Source organism: Narcine bancroftii, chromosome 9 (genome assembly GCF_036971445.1).
Source record: "Narcine bancroftii isolate sNarBan1 chromosome 9, sNarBan1.hap1, whole genome shotgun sequence".
NCBI classification, from domain to species: domain Eukaryota; kingdom Metazoa; phylum Chordata; class Chondrichthyes; order Torpediniformes; family Narcinidae; genus Narcine; species Narcine bancroftii.
Window position 1 is genome coordinate 79,659,715 of NC_091477.1, and position 18,312 is coordinate 79,678,026.

Genomic DNA, 18,312 nt, shown 5'->3' on the forward strand with positions numbered 1-18,312 from the left:
ATGGTGAAACCTTTCTGAAAAACCTGGCTGCGATCTATCATAATTCATGGAAATATTAGCACATACATTGTAATTGTAATAACTAAAACATTATTTGCAACAAAAATAGAAAATGTGGAAGATGTTGATCAGGCAGCATCTGTGCAAAGAGCAACATTCAATGTTTCTGGTCTGCCTCCCCTCGTGGATTCTAATTAACTGTCAGATATATAACCATAACAGTTTACAGCACGGAAACAGGCCATCTCGGCCCTTCGAGTCCACGCCGGTTCACTTGAACAACTCCACTAGATCCCCCCCCTCCCACTCTCCACCCATAACCTTCCAACTCCCTCACCTCCATGTACACATCCAACCTTCTCTTAAATGACAGGAAGGACCCTGCCGCAACTATCTCCTCTGGAAGATCATTCCATTCTGCCACCACTCTCTGAGTGAAGAAGCATCTTCTAACATTTCTCCTAAAGTTTTTCCCCCTTATCCTTAACTTATGCCCTCTTGTTTCAACCTCCCCTGCCCTCGGAGGAAAGAGTCTAATATAACCATAAAACAGTTTACATTGTGGAAACAGGCCATATTGGCCTGAAATGGGATCTGGATTAAAGATTACAAAAGTAAAAATTTGTAATAGTTCAATGAACAAAATTAATCAATTAACATATCTAAAAGTAATTCCATTTTGCTTATAACTCAAACAAATATTGCAAAGTTCACATAGCCTGGAAGTCATAGAGAATAAAACTAATAAACATACTCAAGGCCACATTAAGATGCATCTACTATGAAGTCCTGGCATGAACTATTGATTATTTTTCTTTTCACAAGATGCTATCTGATTTGGAGAGGTGTTTTTTTTAAGAAACACAGCCTTTTCTGTTTATATTTTGAGATTTTTAGCATCTGCAGTTCTTATAAAAATGTTCAACTTTGATTTGTGACTCCCAATTTCTTTAAAAATGTTGATAAAGTTGATCCAAGCTAACTATAATATGTCTATTTTCTGTTCTACAGAGGTGAATATATCACTTGATATAATTACTGGCATCAACTTGATAACTTTTGTTGAGGTATTGCTTGCATGAGACTTATAGCAAGTACATGTGAGAGACAAGAGATGTGAAATGTGTTTCTAATGGTCACATTATACATCAGGATACACCTTCTATACATCAGGATTAATCCTTCCCAATCTACAGCTCCTAACTTTCTTATTTCCCCTTAACTGTCCTTTTTTCTTGAATGTAACATGTACAGAAATAAAATGTTCTTTTATGGGACGAGAGGGGAAAAGGTAAATTAAGATCCGATGTCTTGATCTGTACAAGCAGAAGAAACAGCAAGGCTGAGGACCAGAGACATCTGGTTTGCTCCCCTGCCTCTTTCTTAATAGAGCATGTGGCATCTTAGTGGAATAAAAGCAAACAATATTTAAAATTAGCTGGTTATAATTTTGTATACCAATTGAAATCATGGTTGGAATGATTGTAGGTGACAGTACAAGAAGGTGGGGTACCACTGTCTCATCATTGAGCTCTGAGGGATGGGCAATAAATAACCTCCCTTGCCTGCAGTGAAGTCATAGTTTAAAAAATTTATGTATGTGGAAAGTTATGCTTGATACATTGAGATTGATGATGCTTCCAAACGTACATAATTATAATATTAAAAAGAGAAAACAATTGAATCTCTAATGCTCTAGTCAAATTGACCTGTGTCATTACACTAGACCACAAAGATGTTGCTTCCTGAACACATTTGGGTGTATTTTATCGATTTTCGGGTGCTGATCACAAAAGTCCTCTTAAAAATTTCCTATCACATACCTTTTAAAGATATAGCCAATTTTTTGTGATTTACTGTCATATTGTGACTACTGTCATAGTCTTCTAGTATATTGTCCACAAGGCCTGGGATTCCTTCATCTAGATAGATGCAGACAGGCTATAAGAGCAACTAACATATACAAAGGATGCGCATTACATTGATTATAGATTGAATGCATGTTGATGCATATCTTTAGGCAATAGCATAGTGAGTGTACTTAACAATAGCAACAGCTGTGATACATTCTATTATACATTTGTGGCTAGTGTACATTTAAGGTTCAAAGACACAGCATGACTGCATTTATTAAGAAAACCTAAGCTTTATTTTGGTTGTAAAATTAGTGACCAGGACAATCTCTGGGCTCCTCAAATAGTTGTGCAACATGTGCGGTCAACTTGAGAGTTCGGCTCAGGATTGTTGTGAAATTCAATAAAAATTGTTAATGTTTCTACAACTTCCTAATTGATGCAGCAAATCTGAAATTATCTTTGTGTTCAATTTGAAGTTGTCTATCAAAATCCCCAACATTTTCAGGAAGCAAACCTTTTGAAAAGAATTTGTTGTCCAGTGTCATTGGCAAAATGTATTTTCCTTTCTGTATATATAATTTTTTTGTGACATACCAGCAAAGCTCAAATCCAAAGTTACTTCCTGAAATGTTTAATTTCTTCAAGACATGCATCTACAGATTCAGGCTCTTGTTTGTATACTTTCTTGGCTCTCACATGTCTGCCATTATGTTGCAATCTATGGATGAAGCTGATCTCCAAAATGTTGAATGTGGAATCCTTTTTGGAATTTTAAGTTCAGACCTTGATTTTAATTTCAACATAGGTCCATTGTGTATACAGGTGTATTCCCCCTTTCACACTTGCCACTGATCCCAGGAATCGAATGCTAATCAGCCTTTAAAGTAGCACGTATGAAAGCAAAATCTGCTCACGCCGCGGATTGCTGGCCTCGACCCCTAGTACAATCCCTGGTGTCTGCAGATGCCAGTGTTGAGATCAGGCAAGTGTGAAATGGGCAGCAACAGTGCAGACACTTCCAATTAATAAAGGTAGAACAGACTAAATGCCGGGGATAAACCTTTGCAAGTGTGAAAGTGTTCAGTGACCCGGTTAGAAGTGGTCTAGTGTGAAAGGCCAAACCCCCAATTCACACAGCCAATTTACTGGGATGCAAGTGTGAAAGGGGCTTATGATAGATCTTCCTCCTTAGTAACCCATGGTTAAGAATTCTCTCACTTTACACTTGCCTCAGTCAATTAATGTTTAATTCATGAGATTTGGGAATTTCCTAGCAAATGTAATTAAGTCTTTAAGTTCTGTACTTGGAGTTGCTGTCAGAATAATTCCCATTAATTTGATATTCTCTTTCTTATCACATTAACTTTGTGTTCTTATCTTTAACATGACTTATGGAGAAAAATATCCTTACTATATCCAAATTTTGGCCGACTTGAGCATGGGCAGCTAATTCTGTTTGATCAATTGGCCAATGAGCTTCCATTTAAGTTGAACTCTGTGTGGAATGCAGGTCAAATAAAGATCTATTTGTTGTATCTGGAAATTAAACTCCAGGTTGCATTCAATCCAGTAACCTGCCATAGGGACTAGGAAAAAAAGACAATGAGATGGTATTATCAGAAGAAATCAATGTTTAGGAGACTTTTTTTCTCTTGGCAACAAATTAAACCATGACCCTTGATAACTCTATCTTATTCATTTGCAAAGTTTGAATGAGATGTGCCGATAATTATCTTGCTGCAGGGAAAGCCAATTGCATGCTGAATGGGTGTCTATTTTGAACAAAGGATATTTTCTCTTCGTTAGTGATAAAAGAGTTGTTATTCAGAGCAAGGAAGCAGAGCATTCAGGAGCTTTCTTTTTCTCTCAGAGTCCAGCTGCACTACTTCACTGCAGTGATTTTATTATACTTGAATATGTGTTCCATGTATCTGGTTGGCCATGGCAAAAAGGCTCTGAATGCTCCAGAGGATCCGCTTCTGGTGCCCAATTAATGTCACTCCAATTCTGCAAAGATCACTAGAAAGTGAAAGGAAATTGATCAATCAGAATCAAATTAAAACAAGCAGGTCCATTAAATATGGTGCCTGTTTCTTTCACAGATGCTTTAATTTCAATAAGAGGGACACTTAATCTTTAAATTTTAGCTGTGAATTTTGAATACAAATTTTGATAATGGATAACAAAGACAGGTGATGAAACTATTAGAAAATTTTGCATATTTTACACTATCAATATTAAAATGCATTTTGTATTGTAGATCATCTCAGCAGCCAAAATAAATGGAGAACCTATGGATGAAGAAACATGGCTTTGAGGAGACTTCAGAAAACTAGCTTCAATGCATAGGGTATGTACTACCTGACCAGAATAATATAGGGAGGGATTTGGCAAAGTTGAAATTCGAGGAAATTTGTTTGCATCAAGGCAATGTTGGAGATGGCTACAGAGACAGGTGAAAGGAAATCCGAAAAGAATTGAAATACATAAACCAAGGTAACATAGCATTGCCACAGCAGCAGTAAAGCCTGAACACACTTATGTAATGGGTAATTAATATTTCTAGGGGGCAAGTGGTCAGTAATGTGTTGCCTTATGTAATTAGGAGACTAAAATATTCAATAATATAGAAGTCTGTGGAGTTCAAGGGACGACTATGATGAATTTTCCTAAAACTTCCTTTTTTGATGCAGGAGGATATTTTAGGCCTACACAATCTCACTTTCAATCTGGAGAAAAAACAATTAACTATGGTGGGGTAAAATATTGGTGAGGCATCGCCCACACAGTTAAAGTGGCAGGCTGGGAGATGCTCTGTGGTGAATTTTGGAGCGCCGTTTTTGGCTTGTGAAAAATTTAGTGATGCCACTTCTTTTGTATCTGGTTTTGAGAACATGTTGATAATTTAGTCTCAAACTGATAATGTTACAATTGGTACCAACCAGCACTTTGACAATAGTTTTCATTGAGTCACACTGGAGCCCAGCAAGAGGAACGACTGCATGAATTTGTGATAAAATAAGCAGCTCTGTTTGCAATTAAAATGCTAAATATTAACTATACATTATGCTAAATATTAATTATATATGATGGTTTAATGAAATCTATCATTTTGTTCACATGCACCCAATTTGCAAGGTAGAATATCATTCCTTGGATCAATTTGAGAACTAAATTATAAAATGGTTAAGTAAATGACAGTTACATGGCTTAATCAACTAATCTATCTGGTTAACCAATTCTAGTCGTCATGCTTTAAGAAGGATGTGAAGAACCGAGAGAGGCTACAGAAAGGATTGATGGGAGTTGGATTACTGCTTAAAAAGTATGATTGTCGATGGTTGCAGAAATATTTGACAGACTAGTTTGAATAGGGTAAACAAAGGAAAGCTATTCCCATTAACAAATAGATTTGGAATAAGAGACAAAGATTAAATATCTCTGAGATACAAAGAGATAACGTGAGGGAGAAGTACCTTCTTTAGACTTGGGACACAGAATATGGGATTCGCTGGCTTCTAAAGTGAAGAGGCACTTTTAAGCTCCAGCACCTGGTTAGCCCTCCTGGGACCCAAGTGCGATTAGTGGGGCAAAGGTGCTTCCAGCGATTTAAGAGGGATCCTGCCCCAGCAATGACGTGCCACGTACTTACCAGAAGTACTGCTGGAACTGACTAATTGAAATGGAGAATGGGAACGATCTTCAGATTCTGGCTAAGCAACTCTGCTGTGCTGCAGTACAGCAGACAACTGTTGTGACCACTGCTGTTGGGTAAATGCTGCAGTCATTGGAGGAGCAGCGCATTTCAGTAGATGCAGCCGGTGACGCACACACGCAAGCGCTGATGTCACCAGAATAATAGGGTCAGCTATTTTCATTTTCAAGCCACTGGTGGACATGACCTAGTTAAGTTTAACTGGGTTCCCTGACTATCTCTGAGGTAGGTCAGGGACCCAGTTGAATTTGGGCCATGCTGTCTGGGTCAAACCCTTCAAATTGCCCAGTTAACCCCATTTTACACGGCAGCTTGAAAAGGCCTGAGGAAGCTGAATCAATTGGTCTTCAAAATGACACTGGAGACATGCTTGAGACAAAATGATTAGTGGAATTTTGGGGACAGGGTTAGACAGAACGGGGCTGTTTTACTCGGAGCAGACATATACTTGATGAGTGAAGTGGTTTTCTGTACTGCAGTGACTTCCTTTTACACTATTAACAATTTTATGATCTAAATTGTAGAAATGCTATCTCTGATGTCTAATTTGACTATCCTAGATACAGGGCAAGTTTTTTACATACAGCACTGTTACAGACCAATTCGGGCCCTATATGTCTGTGCTGCCCATTTTAACCTACATCCCAGTACTTTTTTTTGAAGGATGGGAGAAAACCAGAAACCCCATGCAGGGAACGTCCAAACTCTTTACAGACAGCATGGGTTTCAAACCCAGGTCCGGTCCCGATCACTGGCACTGTAAAGGCATTACACTAACTGCCATTCCAACCATGTCGCCCTTGTTTGCTTGTTGTTATACAGGGAATGAGTTATAAAATCAAAGAATCGTATTGGTGACAAATAGTTAAAGGGCAGTAATATTTTAATAACATTTTAAATTTAAAGAGTCTGTGTGTTGGAAAAAGAGAATTCATTCCTGTCACATTACTGCTTACAGTACCTTCGGTTTATATACACAACAGTGTCCAGTGTGGCATAGCCAGCAGATGAGAAATTCTCTTTGTATTGGCCCATTTTGATTCCATCAAGCCATTCATCTATTGTAGTGATGGTAGAAGTGTCTGGAGTACACGGATCCTGCAACATGCCACCCGACCTGTTTGTGCAAAAATAAATGACTAAGAAAAATTGAAACACATTCCTTTGATTAGCACAGCACTAGTTTTTTTTTAATCAGCCATTTGTCCTTTGAAAATGAGACTTCTATTTCAATGTGAAGAGTGATAAATCTTACCAAGCTGCATCATTTGCTAATGTTTTCAGACAACTTGGATTTCGTATAAGCTTGTCGAGAATGTTCACAATCTGCCCAAATTTAGGTCTATCTCCACGTGCTTTTTGCCAGCAATCTAACATCAACTGGTGAAGCACTGCGGGGCAATCCATTGGTGCAGGCAAACGATATCCTTCATCTATTGCTTTAATCACCTGTGGAGGATGAAAAAGATTTACCTTAATTTTCACATAATGCAGTTATTAATCTCTGCCAGGAGCACAACCTAAGGAACTGAATAATAAATAAAATGGAAGATACCAGAATTGATGTGGAGCACAAGAACGATTGTGTAAAGTTTCAAAATGTATAAATTAATAACAAGATCTATTCTGAAATTTTTACTCAGTGCTCAGGAAGAATAGGCAAGCTATCAATGCGCAGAGACAAATAATACCGTTTTAAGTTATGCAATTCTTCAATAAATTTGATTAGAATAAGCGAGGTGGGAATTTAAGAAGAATAATTTTAATAGCATTGATCACTTTGAGGTGTGTAGTCAACCAAAACCCTGGTATTTTTACTGATGTATCCCTTGAGTTTTAGCAGCATTAAGAAATAATAGTTCATACTATTTTAGGTACTTGGTTTTTTTTCCAGGAAACAATTGGCTCAACCTAAAGAAAAAAATTGCTTGGAGAGGGCAAACTCATTGGAAAAGATTTATGCTTAAACAAAGCTAATGGTAGATATCATTACATTTCCAAATGGTTTGAAAGCAAGATAGTTTAAAAAGAATCTATCTCTTGCCTCATTACATCTCAAACTCCCGAAGACTCACTGACCACACTGTAGGGCAATGATTACTGTTAAAGAAATAGAGCACTTGACCAATCTCTCCAGGAATCATTCTGACCTGTCTCTCATTATGCCTTGGCAAAGTCGGTGCCAGGGGGTGCATTTGCAGATGTTGCCCCTCCCCAAATGAGGTATTGTAATCCACCCGCAGCACTGCATTTGGTAAACGTCACTAGCGTCACTTATCTCCACGTTTGTTTGCTATGTTGGAGGGATGGCGGTTGATCTGCTGCTACACTGAGGAGGTTCAAGTAGGCACCACCACCACCCCCTACTATTGAGTGAGTTTTCAAGCATTGGATTGTGCCCCCACGGTTCCTCTAATGCCCCCTGCTAAGACTTGTTCTGGTGCCAACCCTGTTCCTTGGGATGGGCTTATAATACTTCCATTGAACTTCTTTGTAGTTTGTTGTTCGATTTTTTTTTTTTCCTTCTAAATATGATCTTTAATCTCAATGTACTAATTTTAGCATGATGTTCATCCACTTTCAACATAGTCCCTTGCTACCTATTTAATAAAACTAATGAATATATTTGCATTAGGCATTGAACAGGAGTTAACATTTTCTCTTTGAATATTTTGCCTTTAGTTGTCTGCCACCTTGGCAAGATTAAATCATGATTTCTTCGTAACAACTTATCTACTCACGGTGGTGAATGCTGCCATCTAATGAGTTGCCAGGTTACCCTGAATTAGGATAGGTGCATCATTTACTCTGTCATTTAAAGGGGTGAGCAAAATCAATGAGAGATTGCAATCTAGTGACATCAAATTGAAAGTCACCATATATGGGGGCACAGTTGATGGACCAGAGAAGGTTCTGTGCTGTTGAGAATAAGTCCTGAAGGAAGGGAAGAGAGCAAATTGGTTTTGCAAAATGTATAATGGAGACTCTTGTTATGACAAAATACAGAAGATCACAAAGTTAAGTAAACTATCTAAGCCACTCATACTTTAAAGTGCCATAGTCAAGCATGTTACTTACATCTTGATTGGACATTTCCCAATAAGGCCTCTCTCCATATGACATAACTTCCCACATAACAATCCCATAACTCCACACATCACTGGCTGAAGTGAACTTGCGGTAAGCAATGGCCTCTGGCGCTGTCCATCGGATGGGAATCTTTCCTCCCTGAAAGTGTATCCAATCAAAATTTTGAGATGCAAAGCATTGATTTTTTTAAAAATAAAATATAAATACAAAAGGCTTATTCCTGCCTTTATGCTGTCTGTTTCATTCTGATGAAGTACGGGCTTTGTCAAAACAAACCTTTCCAGATCTGGGAGCATCACAGTCAACAAAACTAATTGCTCCACCAAGATCATCCTGGAATGCAAAGATAAAGATTTCTTTTTCCAGTTGGTGGTAAATCTATGGAATTTGTTGCCACAGGGAGTTGTGGAGGCCAAATTATTGGGTGTATTTAAGGCAGACATTCTTGATTAGCCAAGGCATTAAAGATTATATGGAGAGAATCTGGCAGTGGGGCTGAGTGGGAAAATGGATCAGCTCACGATTAAATGGTGGGGCAGTCTCCATGGACTGAAATGTCTATTTCTGCTCCTATGTCTTTATGGCCTTATAACCCTCTGCTGCTTTGTTGCAACCCAAGCTTACTCGATTCTTTTTTTTTCACCCTTTGCACTTCAAAACCAAATGCAAGTAGTTATGAACAGCTGAAAATTTAGAGCATTTCTTGACTGGGACCTAATTTTGATTTTCACTTACTCAAGAAAATCCAAGGCTCATGATTTACCTTAAGTTAATGGGAAGTAGAAAGAATGAGCAAGAGCAGAAATAACAAAGTGGTGGATGTGTATTTCCAGGTGATTTGGGACATGAGGATACAACGGAGGAATTTTAATGATGGGTTGAACAGATGGTCCTAAACTCAGCTGCTTCTTACACTGTACAGTAACCTAAATCAGCTATAAACTTTCAAAATGCCAGGCAATGCTGTGTGATCCATCCACTCACCCTAGTTGTATAGGCTGCATCGGGGTCATCCTCCAGCACTCGGGACAATCCAAAATCGGAGACTTTGCAGACAAAATTGCTGTTCACTAGAATATTTCTTGCTGCAAGGTCCCGATGTATATAATTCATATCTGAAAGATATTTCATTCCAGAGGCAATTCCTCTGAGCATTCCGACCAGCTGAATGACTGTGAATTGTCCATCGTGTTTCTGCAACACAAGTATAAAACATCAAATATGTGTAGCTTTTTTTCAAATACCAATCAGTCAGAAAGGAATAGACCTATACACAAAGCAGAATAGTCAAATATACACATGCTTTGTAAAATAAATGTTGAGTCTCTGAAACTACAGTGGTTCTCTCAGTTTGGATCAACCCTGACATAACATTATTTGTAGCGGAGGTATGAACTGGAATAGATTACAAAACTCCCTCAAAACTATAACACAACACTCTTGGGATATGTGAGCTTCTTCAATAATAAACTTCAAAACTTGGGCACACAAAGTTCATTTGTTGTAGGATTCTTGAACTTCACATTGTTTCATTTTGAAGAAGAAACCATTCAAGAGAAATTAAACTGAAAAAAAAAGTATGTTATCTTGGATGTTCAGTTGGCTGGGAATTGGTTGAAAAAGTATATTTGATTATTGTAGATGCCTTAACTCATACCGGTGCCAATTTTCTTTAAGTGATCTGGACATTACACTGACTCATGGATCTCTGGTGTATACTCAGTCTCTGTATTCCATCCTTGCAAGTCGAGGCTCTGATATCTGTAAAGGAACTGAACATTCTATCCATAAAGTTTCTTGACTTCAAATCTCTTTAGACAGAGGTATATTCTGGAGATAAATGTTGGGCTGTAGCTCTTAAGGGCCTCTCATTTCAGGTGTCTTTCAGGAACACTTTGAGTTATTGTTCACTTCCAAAGTATCGAGGTGAATGCAATTGTAAGATATTGGCAGATATGCATGCCTGTTTATGATGTGGCAGGTAGCCTTAATGCAGTTTTCGAGATCTGATTTGCTTCTCATACAATGGTGAATGTAGCGGTTGGTGCCAGTGACCTGTGTTTGAATCTCGCACTCTGTTAGGAGCTTGTATGTTCTCCTCGTGTCTGAGTGGGTTTCCTTCCACATTTGAAAGCTGAACAAGGTTGGTAGATTAATTGACCACATGCCCGTACTTGGGCAGTGCAGGCTCTTGGATCAGTTACCGTGCTGTATCTCTAATAAATAAAAATATATTAAAAAGTGCACTATACACAGTACATGTATTCCAACCAGGAAAGATCAAGGAAATCCACACTGTGAGGAATGGAAAAAAAATTGGATTTTAACATTTCAATGAGGAGGTGCACAGTCTGGTAACCACTTGCTGTTGGTTTGTTGTTCATGAATATCTGTAGAATGTGCAAGCAGCAGGTCACCTGCACTACCTCTGACCTGGATTAGTTGCACAGATAATGCAGAAACCAGGTAGTTGCATTCAATAAAAGGGGGTGGGGTGAGGCTACCTACTCTCTGATCTAAGAATTAGCTTTGAAACAATCTTTCAAGTAATTACAGATTACTAGTTTATAATTCCACATTCTTCTGACAAATTATATGTTCCAATTTGAAAAACTTTTTAAACACCACCGGTCCATGAATCTTTTAAATATGCAAAATTATTAAACATGAACTGTCATAGCTGGAACTATTGGGAACTCCTACCTAACAATACTTAGCTGAAGTGATTGACTCTTGGTATGTTTGCTTAAATGAGTTATGGTAATGAGGCATTTGCCCTGAAACCCCAAATCCGGTCCCAAACTCCACCGGCTGAATCCATTTAAACAGTAGTTGTTTGCATGATGGAACCCTTCACACAAGAATACTATTATTTTTCTTGCCACTGGATGTGACCAGAGAAGTGAGAGGTCAAGTTTAAAACAAAAAGCAAATATTAAGCAGAAATACGAGTCTAGCTGCATGAAAATATACGCACTAATTTCAAGTGAGGAACCATTGGCCAATTTTCATTCATGAGTAGATTACAGAATCTATAATCATTGCTCAGCTTGTTATGTAAAGTTTTGCATGAGAAATAGTATTGAATGATACTGATTAAATTTCAAAAGGACATTATCTTGAGTTATTTAAGATTAATGTAGGAATCGAGTTCCATTTTTTCAAATTGCTTGCTGCCCTTTACATCTTAGTTAACCTTGTTTTCTCTATGTCTAACATAGAGAAAGTGTCAATGTTCTCACAACAATTAATACCAAGTAAAGTGAATCTCTGACCGTGGTTAGTGCAACACTATTGCAGCACTGGTGACATGTGTTCAAATCCAGTGCTGTCTGTGAGGAGTTTGTGTGTCTTTTATGACCTGTGTGGGGTTTCTTTGGGTTCTCAGTTTCCTCTCCTCCACCAAAAAACGTATGGGCTTGGTAAGTTAATTGGGTGACATCGGTTTCATGGCTGGCTGTATTGTTGCAAATTTGCAAATAAATATTTACATCTACAGGATTTTGGTGCCAGATCAGCTGCTTTCTAGATTATTAGATGCTACTTCAATTATACTCCAACATGCTTTTATTTAACATTTTCTCCAATGGCATAATGTATTTTTTAGTGAACCCATTAAGTTTAATGGAGGCAGGAAATAAGCTCTGGTGTATTTAGAGGGAGCAATAAATAGAATATGCTAAGTTTCACATTGTCAAAACAAACTAGCACTCCATATGACATCTCTGGCCACAAATCTACTGATCCCTATTTCGGGCATCATCCCAGACTTCGCTCCCACTCTAGAGCCCCGGCTCATTGCTCAGACTAACCAGAGCCAGATGCTGAACCGTCAGGATTTCTGAACCGATACCATATTATTGGAGGTTAGCTCTATATTTAAATTGCAAAGACCTCCCCCTCCCCCAAATAAGGGGAGGGAATTTCAAAGGAAGGATATGACCAAAACCATCCCACACCTTATTGCCCTCTCCCTTATTGCAAACCAAGCACCAAATGCTGTTTGTCTCTTCGCCCTGGGACTCTCTTGCGTTTAAATTGAGCTGGATTCCAAAAGGGTATTTGACTCCTATCCTGATGGTTAAAAATTCAGGTTTGTTTAGAGTGATAATTTACATAGATTCAAGCAATAGAAAATTGCTGAAGAGTGAGACCTTGATTTGAGGGTAACCTTGGATTTTACTCTTGTCATTGGCTTCAATCAAGGATTCCAGTGCTTATATCTCACTCATGTCCTCTGTAATCAGTTTATCTTCTCAAGAAGAAATCAATTTTCCATGCAGCATTTAGTTGTTGCAGATTACTTAATGTGGATTGCCAGAAGATATCCAGATATTTAATCACAAAGGCTTTTGTGTGAAATTTTAAACAATTCTTGTCTTTATATGAAAGACGCTGGCAAATAATAGGCAGGAGGTAACAAGATGAGAAGTGGGGGTAGGAGAGGAATGATTGCAAAGGAAATGCACACATTATTTCTGAGCATTAATCGTTTCTGTTGGACTGTTGTAGCGACCTGGAGGAATCCTAAACGTGGCTGATTTTGTAGCTGTTAACAATGGGGAAACCATATTTAATGGGGGCACCACTCTAAGCCAAAGGCATGCAGAATTCTGGAAAGTGAGGGTAGATTTTTATGTATATTCATGCCACCTCCTTGACTTGTAAATTTAACAGAAAATGTATCCTGCTATAACAATTCACCATCATTTGTTTTAATTACTGAGGCAAAATCCAACCATCCTTTGGGTGAATAATTTTCTCTTCAATAATAACAAGTGTCATAGCATTAATTATGAAGCAGGCCCTACCCTCAGAAAGGAGTCGAGAGATCCGTTCTCCATGAATTCAGTTATTATCATTACAGGTTTGCCTGAAGGAAGCAGAAAACAGCAGTGAATATCAAGCAGTACAAAATGAAAGTTCAAGCTCATTTTGCTGTTGTCAGTGAGATAGCATAATCAAATGCTACATTGTGAAGAATTGCCATATTGTATACAGAATGCATGAATATAAGTAGGGAGTTATTTAGAGACGAGGCTGGAAGCAACTACAGGATTTCATTCTAAATGTGGGCTGATTGGGAGTACAAAATTATTTTTTTTCTCAGATACTGGCTCATTGAATGTTTAAATCCTCATCCACTCCTGCTTTGAAACTCATATAAAACATTGCTTTAATAATGACCATAGCCCGAAGGAAAATGACACCATGGAGTGTCATTAAAATCATTTATGCATTAGAAATTAAATCCTGTTTAAATATCCGACAGCGGAGATCCTCTGATGTTGCATTCCTACTTATTAAACTTGACTCGCCTTAATTTGGGTCTTGCTGATATTTAATATCAAAATGTATTGATGCTCAATTTGTAGTATTAAATATTTCAACTGAACACTGTCTGAAATGTTGCAACACCAGTCATTAAATATTTACTTATTTATTTCATTTGGCATAAGATTGCTGAAGCAATGTCCATCACCATGGAATGGAATCAGTAAAGTCTTTATGTAAGGTGGGCAACTTCGCGTAATAGTACATGTTCTGTACTATTACATGACAATAATAAAGAAACACAAATCTGAAAGAAAGTGCTTGAAATAATCAGCATATCAGACACCATCTGTGGAAAGAAAAAAAAAGTTAATATTCATGTTAATTATAATTTGGATACTTGTGATGCTTTGTAATGCTGTGAGCAGTATTTTGTGCAATGGTTGTTCAACATATGGCAGACATAATTGCATCCTTGTGGGACGATTTTGGCGGTAAAATCCAGAATGTTATATATTTCGATTGCACTTTGTACTGTACATTACTCGCCTTGGATCTCTGCTAGAACTACTGTAAACTACAACTATGCCTTGTGCAAATTAGCAGCAAATTTTCATGGAATTTTTATCTTGTTTATGATTATTTTCCTTTATAAAAAAAATGTATACTGTGTACACTCTGCAAAGCAACTGAAGAAGATTCTCATTTGGAGGTTGTCCATATATGGTCTCTTCTTTGGCTTGGCTTCGCAGATGAAGATTTATGGAGGGGTAATGTCCACATCAGCTGCAGGCTCGTTTGTGGCTGACAAGTCCTTTGCAGGACAGGCAGACACGGTTGCAGCGGTTGCAAGGGAAAATTGGTGGGTTGGGGTTGGGTGTTGGGTTTTTCCTCCTTTGTCTTTTGACAGTGAGGTGGGCTCTGCGGTCTTCTTCAAAGGAGGTTGCTGCCCGCTGAACTGTGAGGCACCAAGATGCACGGTTTGAGGCGATATCAGCCCACTGGCAGTGGTCAATGTGGCAGGCACCAAGAGCTTTCTTTAGGCAGTCCTTGTACCTTTTCTTGGGTGCACCTCTGTCTCGGTGGCCAGTGGAGAGCTCGCCATATAACATGATCTTGGGAAGGCGATGGTCCTCCATTCTGGAGACGTGACCTACCCAGCTCAGTTTGATCTTCAGCAGCGTGGATTCGATGCTGTCGGCCTCTGCCATCTCGAGTACTTCGATGTTGGAGATGAAGTTGCTCCAATGAATGTTGAGGATGGAGCGGAGACAACACTGGTGGAAGCGTTCTAGAAGCCGTAGGTGATGCCGGTAAAGGACCCATGATTTGGAGCCGAACAGGTGGTCTACAACCAATGAAACACTTGAGATGAAGACTAGTTGTTGCATTTGCTTACCCTTTGACAATTACCTTCTGGCAGCAATAACTCAGAAAACAGATAAATAAATAATCTGTTGAAGTGATGATGGTTGTAATATAATTGCAACTGACTTCACTCTCACTAACTCCCCAACACTTCAAACATCTTTTCTGACTTACTGTGTGAATGGATGTGTCTTTGTTTCAATCTGCTGAGGTGGGATGTCACCCTAGGTTTAGTTCAGTTTTGATGTGGGAGTGTTTCAACTGATCCCTAGATGACAAAGGGAATGGGATTAATCTTTTTGTTGACTTACTTAATTTGACGTTTTATATTGGTGTTATTTCTCGTTTTAATCTGCCTAGATGCGATGCAATGGATGGCTGCCTTAAGCCTCGTCTTAAGAACACAATGTCAGGCCAAGAAAGTGGACATTTTGGGCAAATACTCTAAAAAATGAATGTCAAAAACAGTCACATTCCCATTTTACAGAAGTCTTTTGTTTGTCACTGAACATTTTCTTACTGGTCCCAAATTGTTATCAATTACAGCTCAATATTAAAGATTCTGAGAGACTCGATGTAATGTGGCAGTATTAAATTATGTTACAGAGGCACCAAGCTCTACTAAAGGGATTGTGCTTCAATCAATATTTCTATACTAGTTGATCTATTTTGAGAAATAGCTGCTTTAAGAGTCAGAAAAAGTAAGTGCTGATTTGGTTTGTGTTTCTAATTTAATATTAGTTCAAATATAAACTGATGAACCAAAATATTGACTGCATATAACTGGAAAAAAAACATTTAAGACCAGAGAACGGATAGCTTGTGTCTCTTGCCTAACATGCTATGGAAACTTTGAACAGCAGGAGATTGTTCCCCATGCCATCTCATGATAGAAGAACCTTTGAAAGGATAGTCCCCATGGAATGCTATGAAGACTGATTAGTTGGTGCTCCTTAAAGTGGTGCCAGAGGGACGATTCCACTGGATGGATTTGATTGCATTATCACTGAACTAGCACCTCGATGAACAACTTGGACAGTTAACTTGGCCACCATGTTAACTGCACTTGCCAAATGGAAAAACAACAACTATGGATACATTTTACTTTATATTCTCACAGCTTTTCTCCACCCAGCTGTTAATTAGAAGGACTGGCATTTGGCTTTTTGCAAGGATGATATTACTTGACTACAAAATGAGTGTGAAATTTTTAAGACAGTCTTACTGAATGAGTGCAGCATTTTTCTTTTAATAAGCATCCAATGAAGTGGTTATTTCCCAATTGGTTGACTCAGACTTAAAAACCCTCTTTGGAGCACAACCGAAGGAGTTTGGAAAATATTTCCATTTGTTTGAATAAAAGCTATCCGCAACTGCTTTGATTGTGCTGTTTAATTGAGGGAGGTAATTTTTGAATCATAATCTGCATTTGTGAAGCAACTACACGTTGATTAGTTAATCGCACAGTTCTCTTCTGGATCCTCCGGCGATGGCTTTGGGTGAACCGTTGTCATCATGTCGCCACTACCAAGACAGATGAAACGGTGAATTCTCCACCAATCTTTCCTGCCTTTTATTACTTGCCGCTTGCCTTGCATCCAGACAAAAAAAAGCAAATACTTAAAGCTCATGCATTCATTCTGTGGCAATGTTTAACTAAGACATCAGCATGCAACTTGGCTTTCTTTCCTGCCGTCCACCACATGCTTTCTATTCATTATAATGTACACTAATCAAAGCTTTCAATAAATGTCAGCAGGTAATTAGACTTAGCAACCTACTGAGAATTCTTATGTCCATAAAATCATGAATGTTAATGAGCTCTTGTCTAAGTTATTTGCGAGTCTGTAGAAGATGGGCTTGATGGATTGGTCCAATCAGAGGTGCAAACCGTGAAGGATGGCTCAGATGAGAACAATTATATCATTTCAATATGTCAGCTGCTATGCAAAGGCCACAGTGCACCTGCGTTTGCAAATCATTAAAATATCCAAGAGACTTCATGCTGAGTGTACACCATGTCAACAGATCATCCACAAGTGTAAGAAAATGATCAACACTTAGGTATTCTTCAGGCATCTTTGATCTGCTGCAGGCTGTTGTGAAATGGCTGATTTATCTGTGCCACACTCTGTCCTTGGATACCCAATCCTCTCTTTCCTCATTTTGCATTTGTGAAGTGTGGAAGGAACATAAAATAAATAAATCAAGGTTTCTAAAATGCTGTAAATATTTATAGGGTTATTAAATAGCCCAGTGCTTTTCTACTAACAGTGTATTGGGAAAAGGTATTGCTTCAAGAAGCCATCTCAAGGTCAGAGGAGGTTGTACTGGAATCAATAATCGAGCAAATCTCTTATGGATTTTTTTTGGAGACACTTTGGGGTTAATGCAATAAGTGGGTGTTTTATTTGTTAGAAGTAGGAATTATTTAGCTCCTTCTCTTGATTTTGTTTCAGGAGATTGGATCTATAATTTCTAAATACATGCATTTGGAAGCAAGGCTCCCTGCTGAACATCTGTGCTTGTAAAATCAAACCTCTTATTTAAACAGTCAGATTTGCTTTGTTATCAGATGGTTGTGAGCACTGTTTTAGTCCTTACTATATATCAAATATGGCATTGATAAAAGTAAACCGGTGGAAGCCAAACTTAATACAGCTCGCACCTAGCTTAATCGTAAGCATTGAAATTAATAGCAGAATCAAGGACACAGTGCCAGTTTCTGGATACTACAGGAATCAAGGTGGCCCACAGATTGTACAGAAAAGTGGAGCTCAGTGAATGACGTGAGAGACCCTTTAGTCTGCCTGTTTATGATTGCACGATTTTATATGGAGTGGCTACAATTTAATCAAAATTTCAGTCGATCACTTTGACCGCACATTGTGGCCCTGGGTTCTTCCCGGGGCCACGTCTGTCTGAAGGAAATAAGAGAAAATTTTAAAATTCAGTTGATTGCATAACTTGATTCTGTAAAATCAAGGATAGCAGAGATCGGGAACAGTA

The 18,312-nt window shown here is 38.4% G+C and overlaps 1 protein-coding gene and 1 long non-coding RNA gene across 3 annotated transcripts in view; one reads left to right on the plus strand and one right to left on the minus strand.

Moving 5' to 3' along the window:
• The window catches only part of LOC138742323 (uncharacterized), a 196,726-nt gene that overhangs the window by 87,234 nt on the left and 91,180 nt on the right, over positions 1–18,312 (plus strand). The window contains exons 3-4 of one of the 2 annotated variants that reach the window (XR_011344057.1): positions 4,117–4,206; positions 15,664–15,844. This is a non-coding gene — a long non-coding RNA (uncharacterized lncRNA). Of the gene's footprint in view, positions 1–4,116; positions 4,207–15,663; positions 15,845–18,312 lie in introns of those variants that run through there. The other variant, XR_011344056.1, reaches the window with a different exon arrangement.
• The window catches only part of LOC138742321 (ephrin type-A receptor 3-like), a 337,908-nt gene continuing 323,306 nt past the window's right edge, over positions 3,711–18,312 (minus strand). Inside the window, exons 12-17 of the mRNA XM_069896585.1 lie at positions 13,473–13,534; positions 9,646–9,855; positions 8,650–8,799; positions 6,827–7,020; positions 6,533–6,688; positions 3,711–3,875 (exon numbers count right to left, since the gene is read on the minus strand). Of these exons, the coding sequence (XP_069752686.1) occupies positions 3,761–3,875; positions 6,533–6,688; positions 6,827–7,020; positions 8,650–8,799; positions 9,646–9,855; positions 13,473–13,534 (887 nt within the window). The 3' untranslated portion in view covers positions 3,711–3,760. The remainder of the gene's footprint in view (positions 3,876–6,532; positions 6,689–6,826; positions 7,021–8,649; positions 8,800–9,645; positions 9,856–13,472; positions 13,535–18,312) is intronic.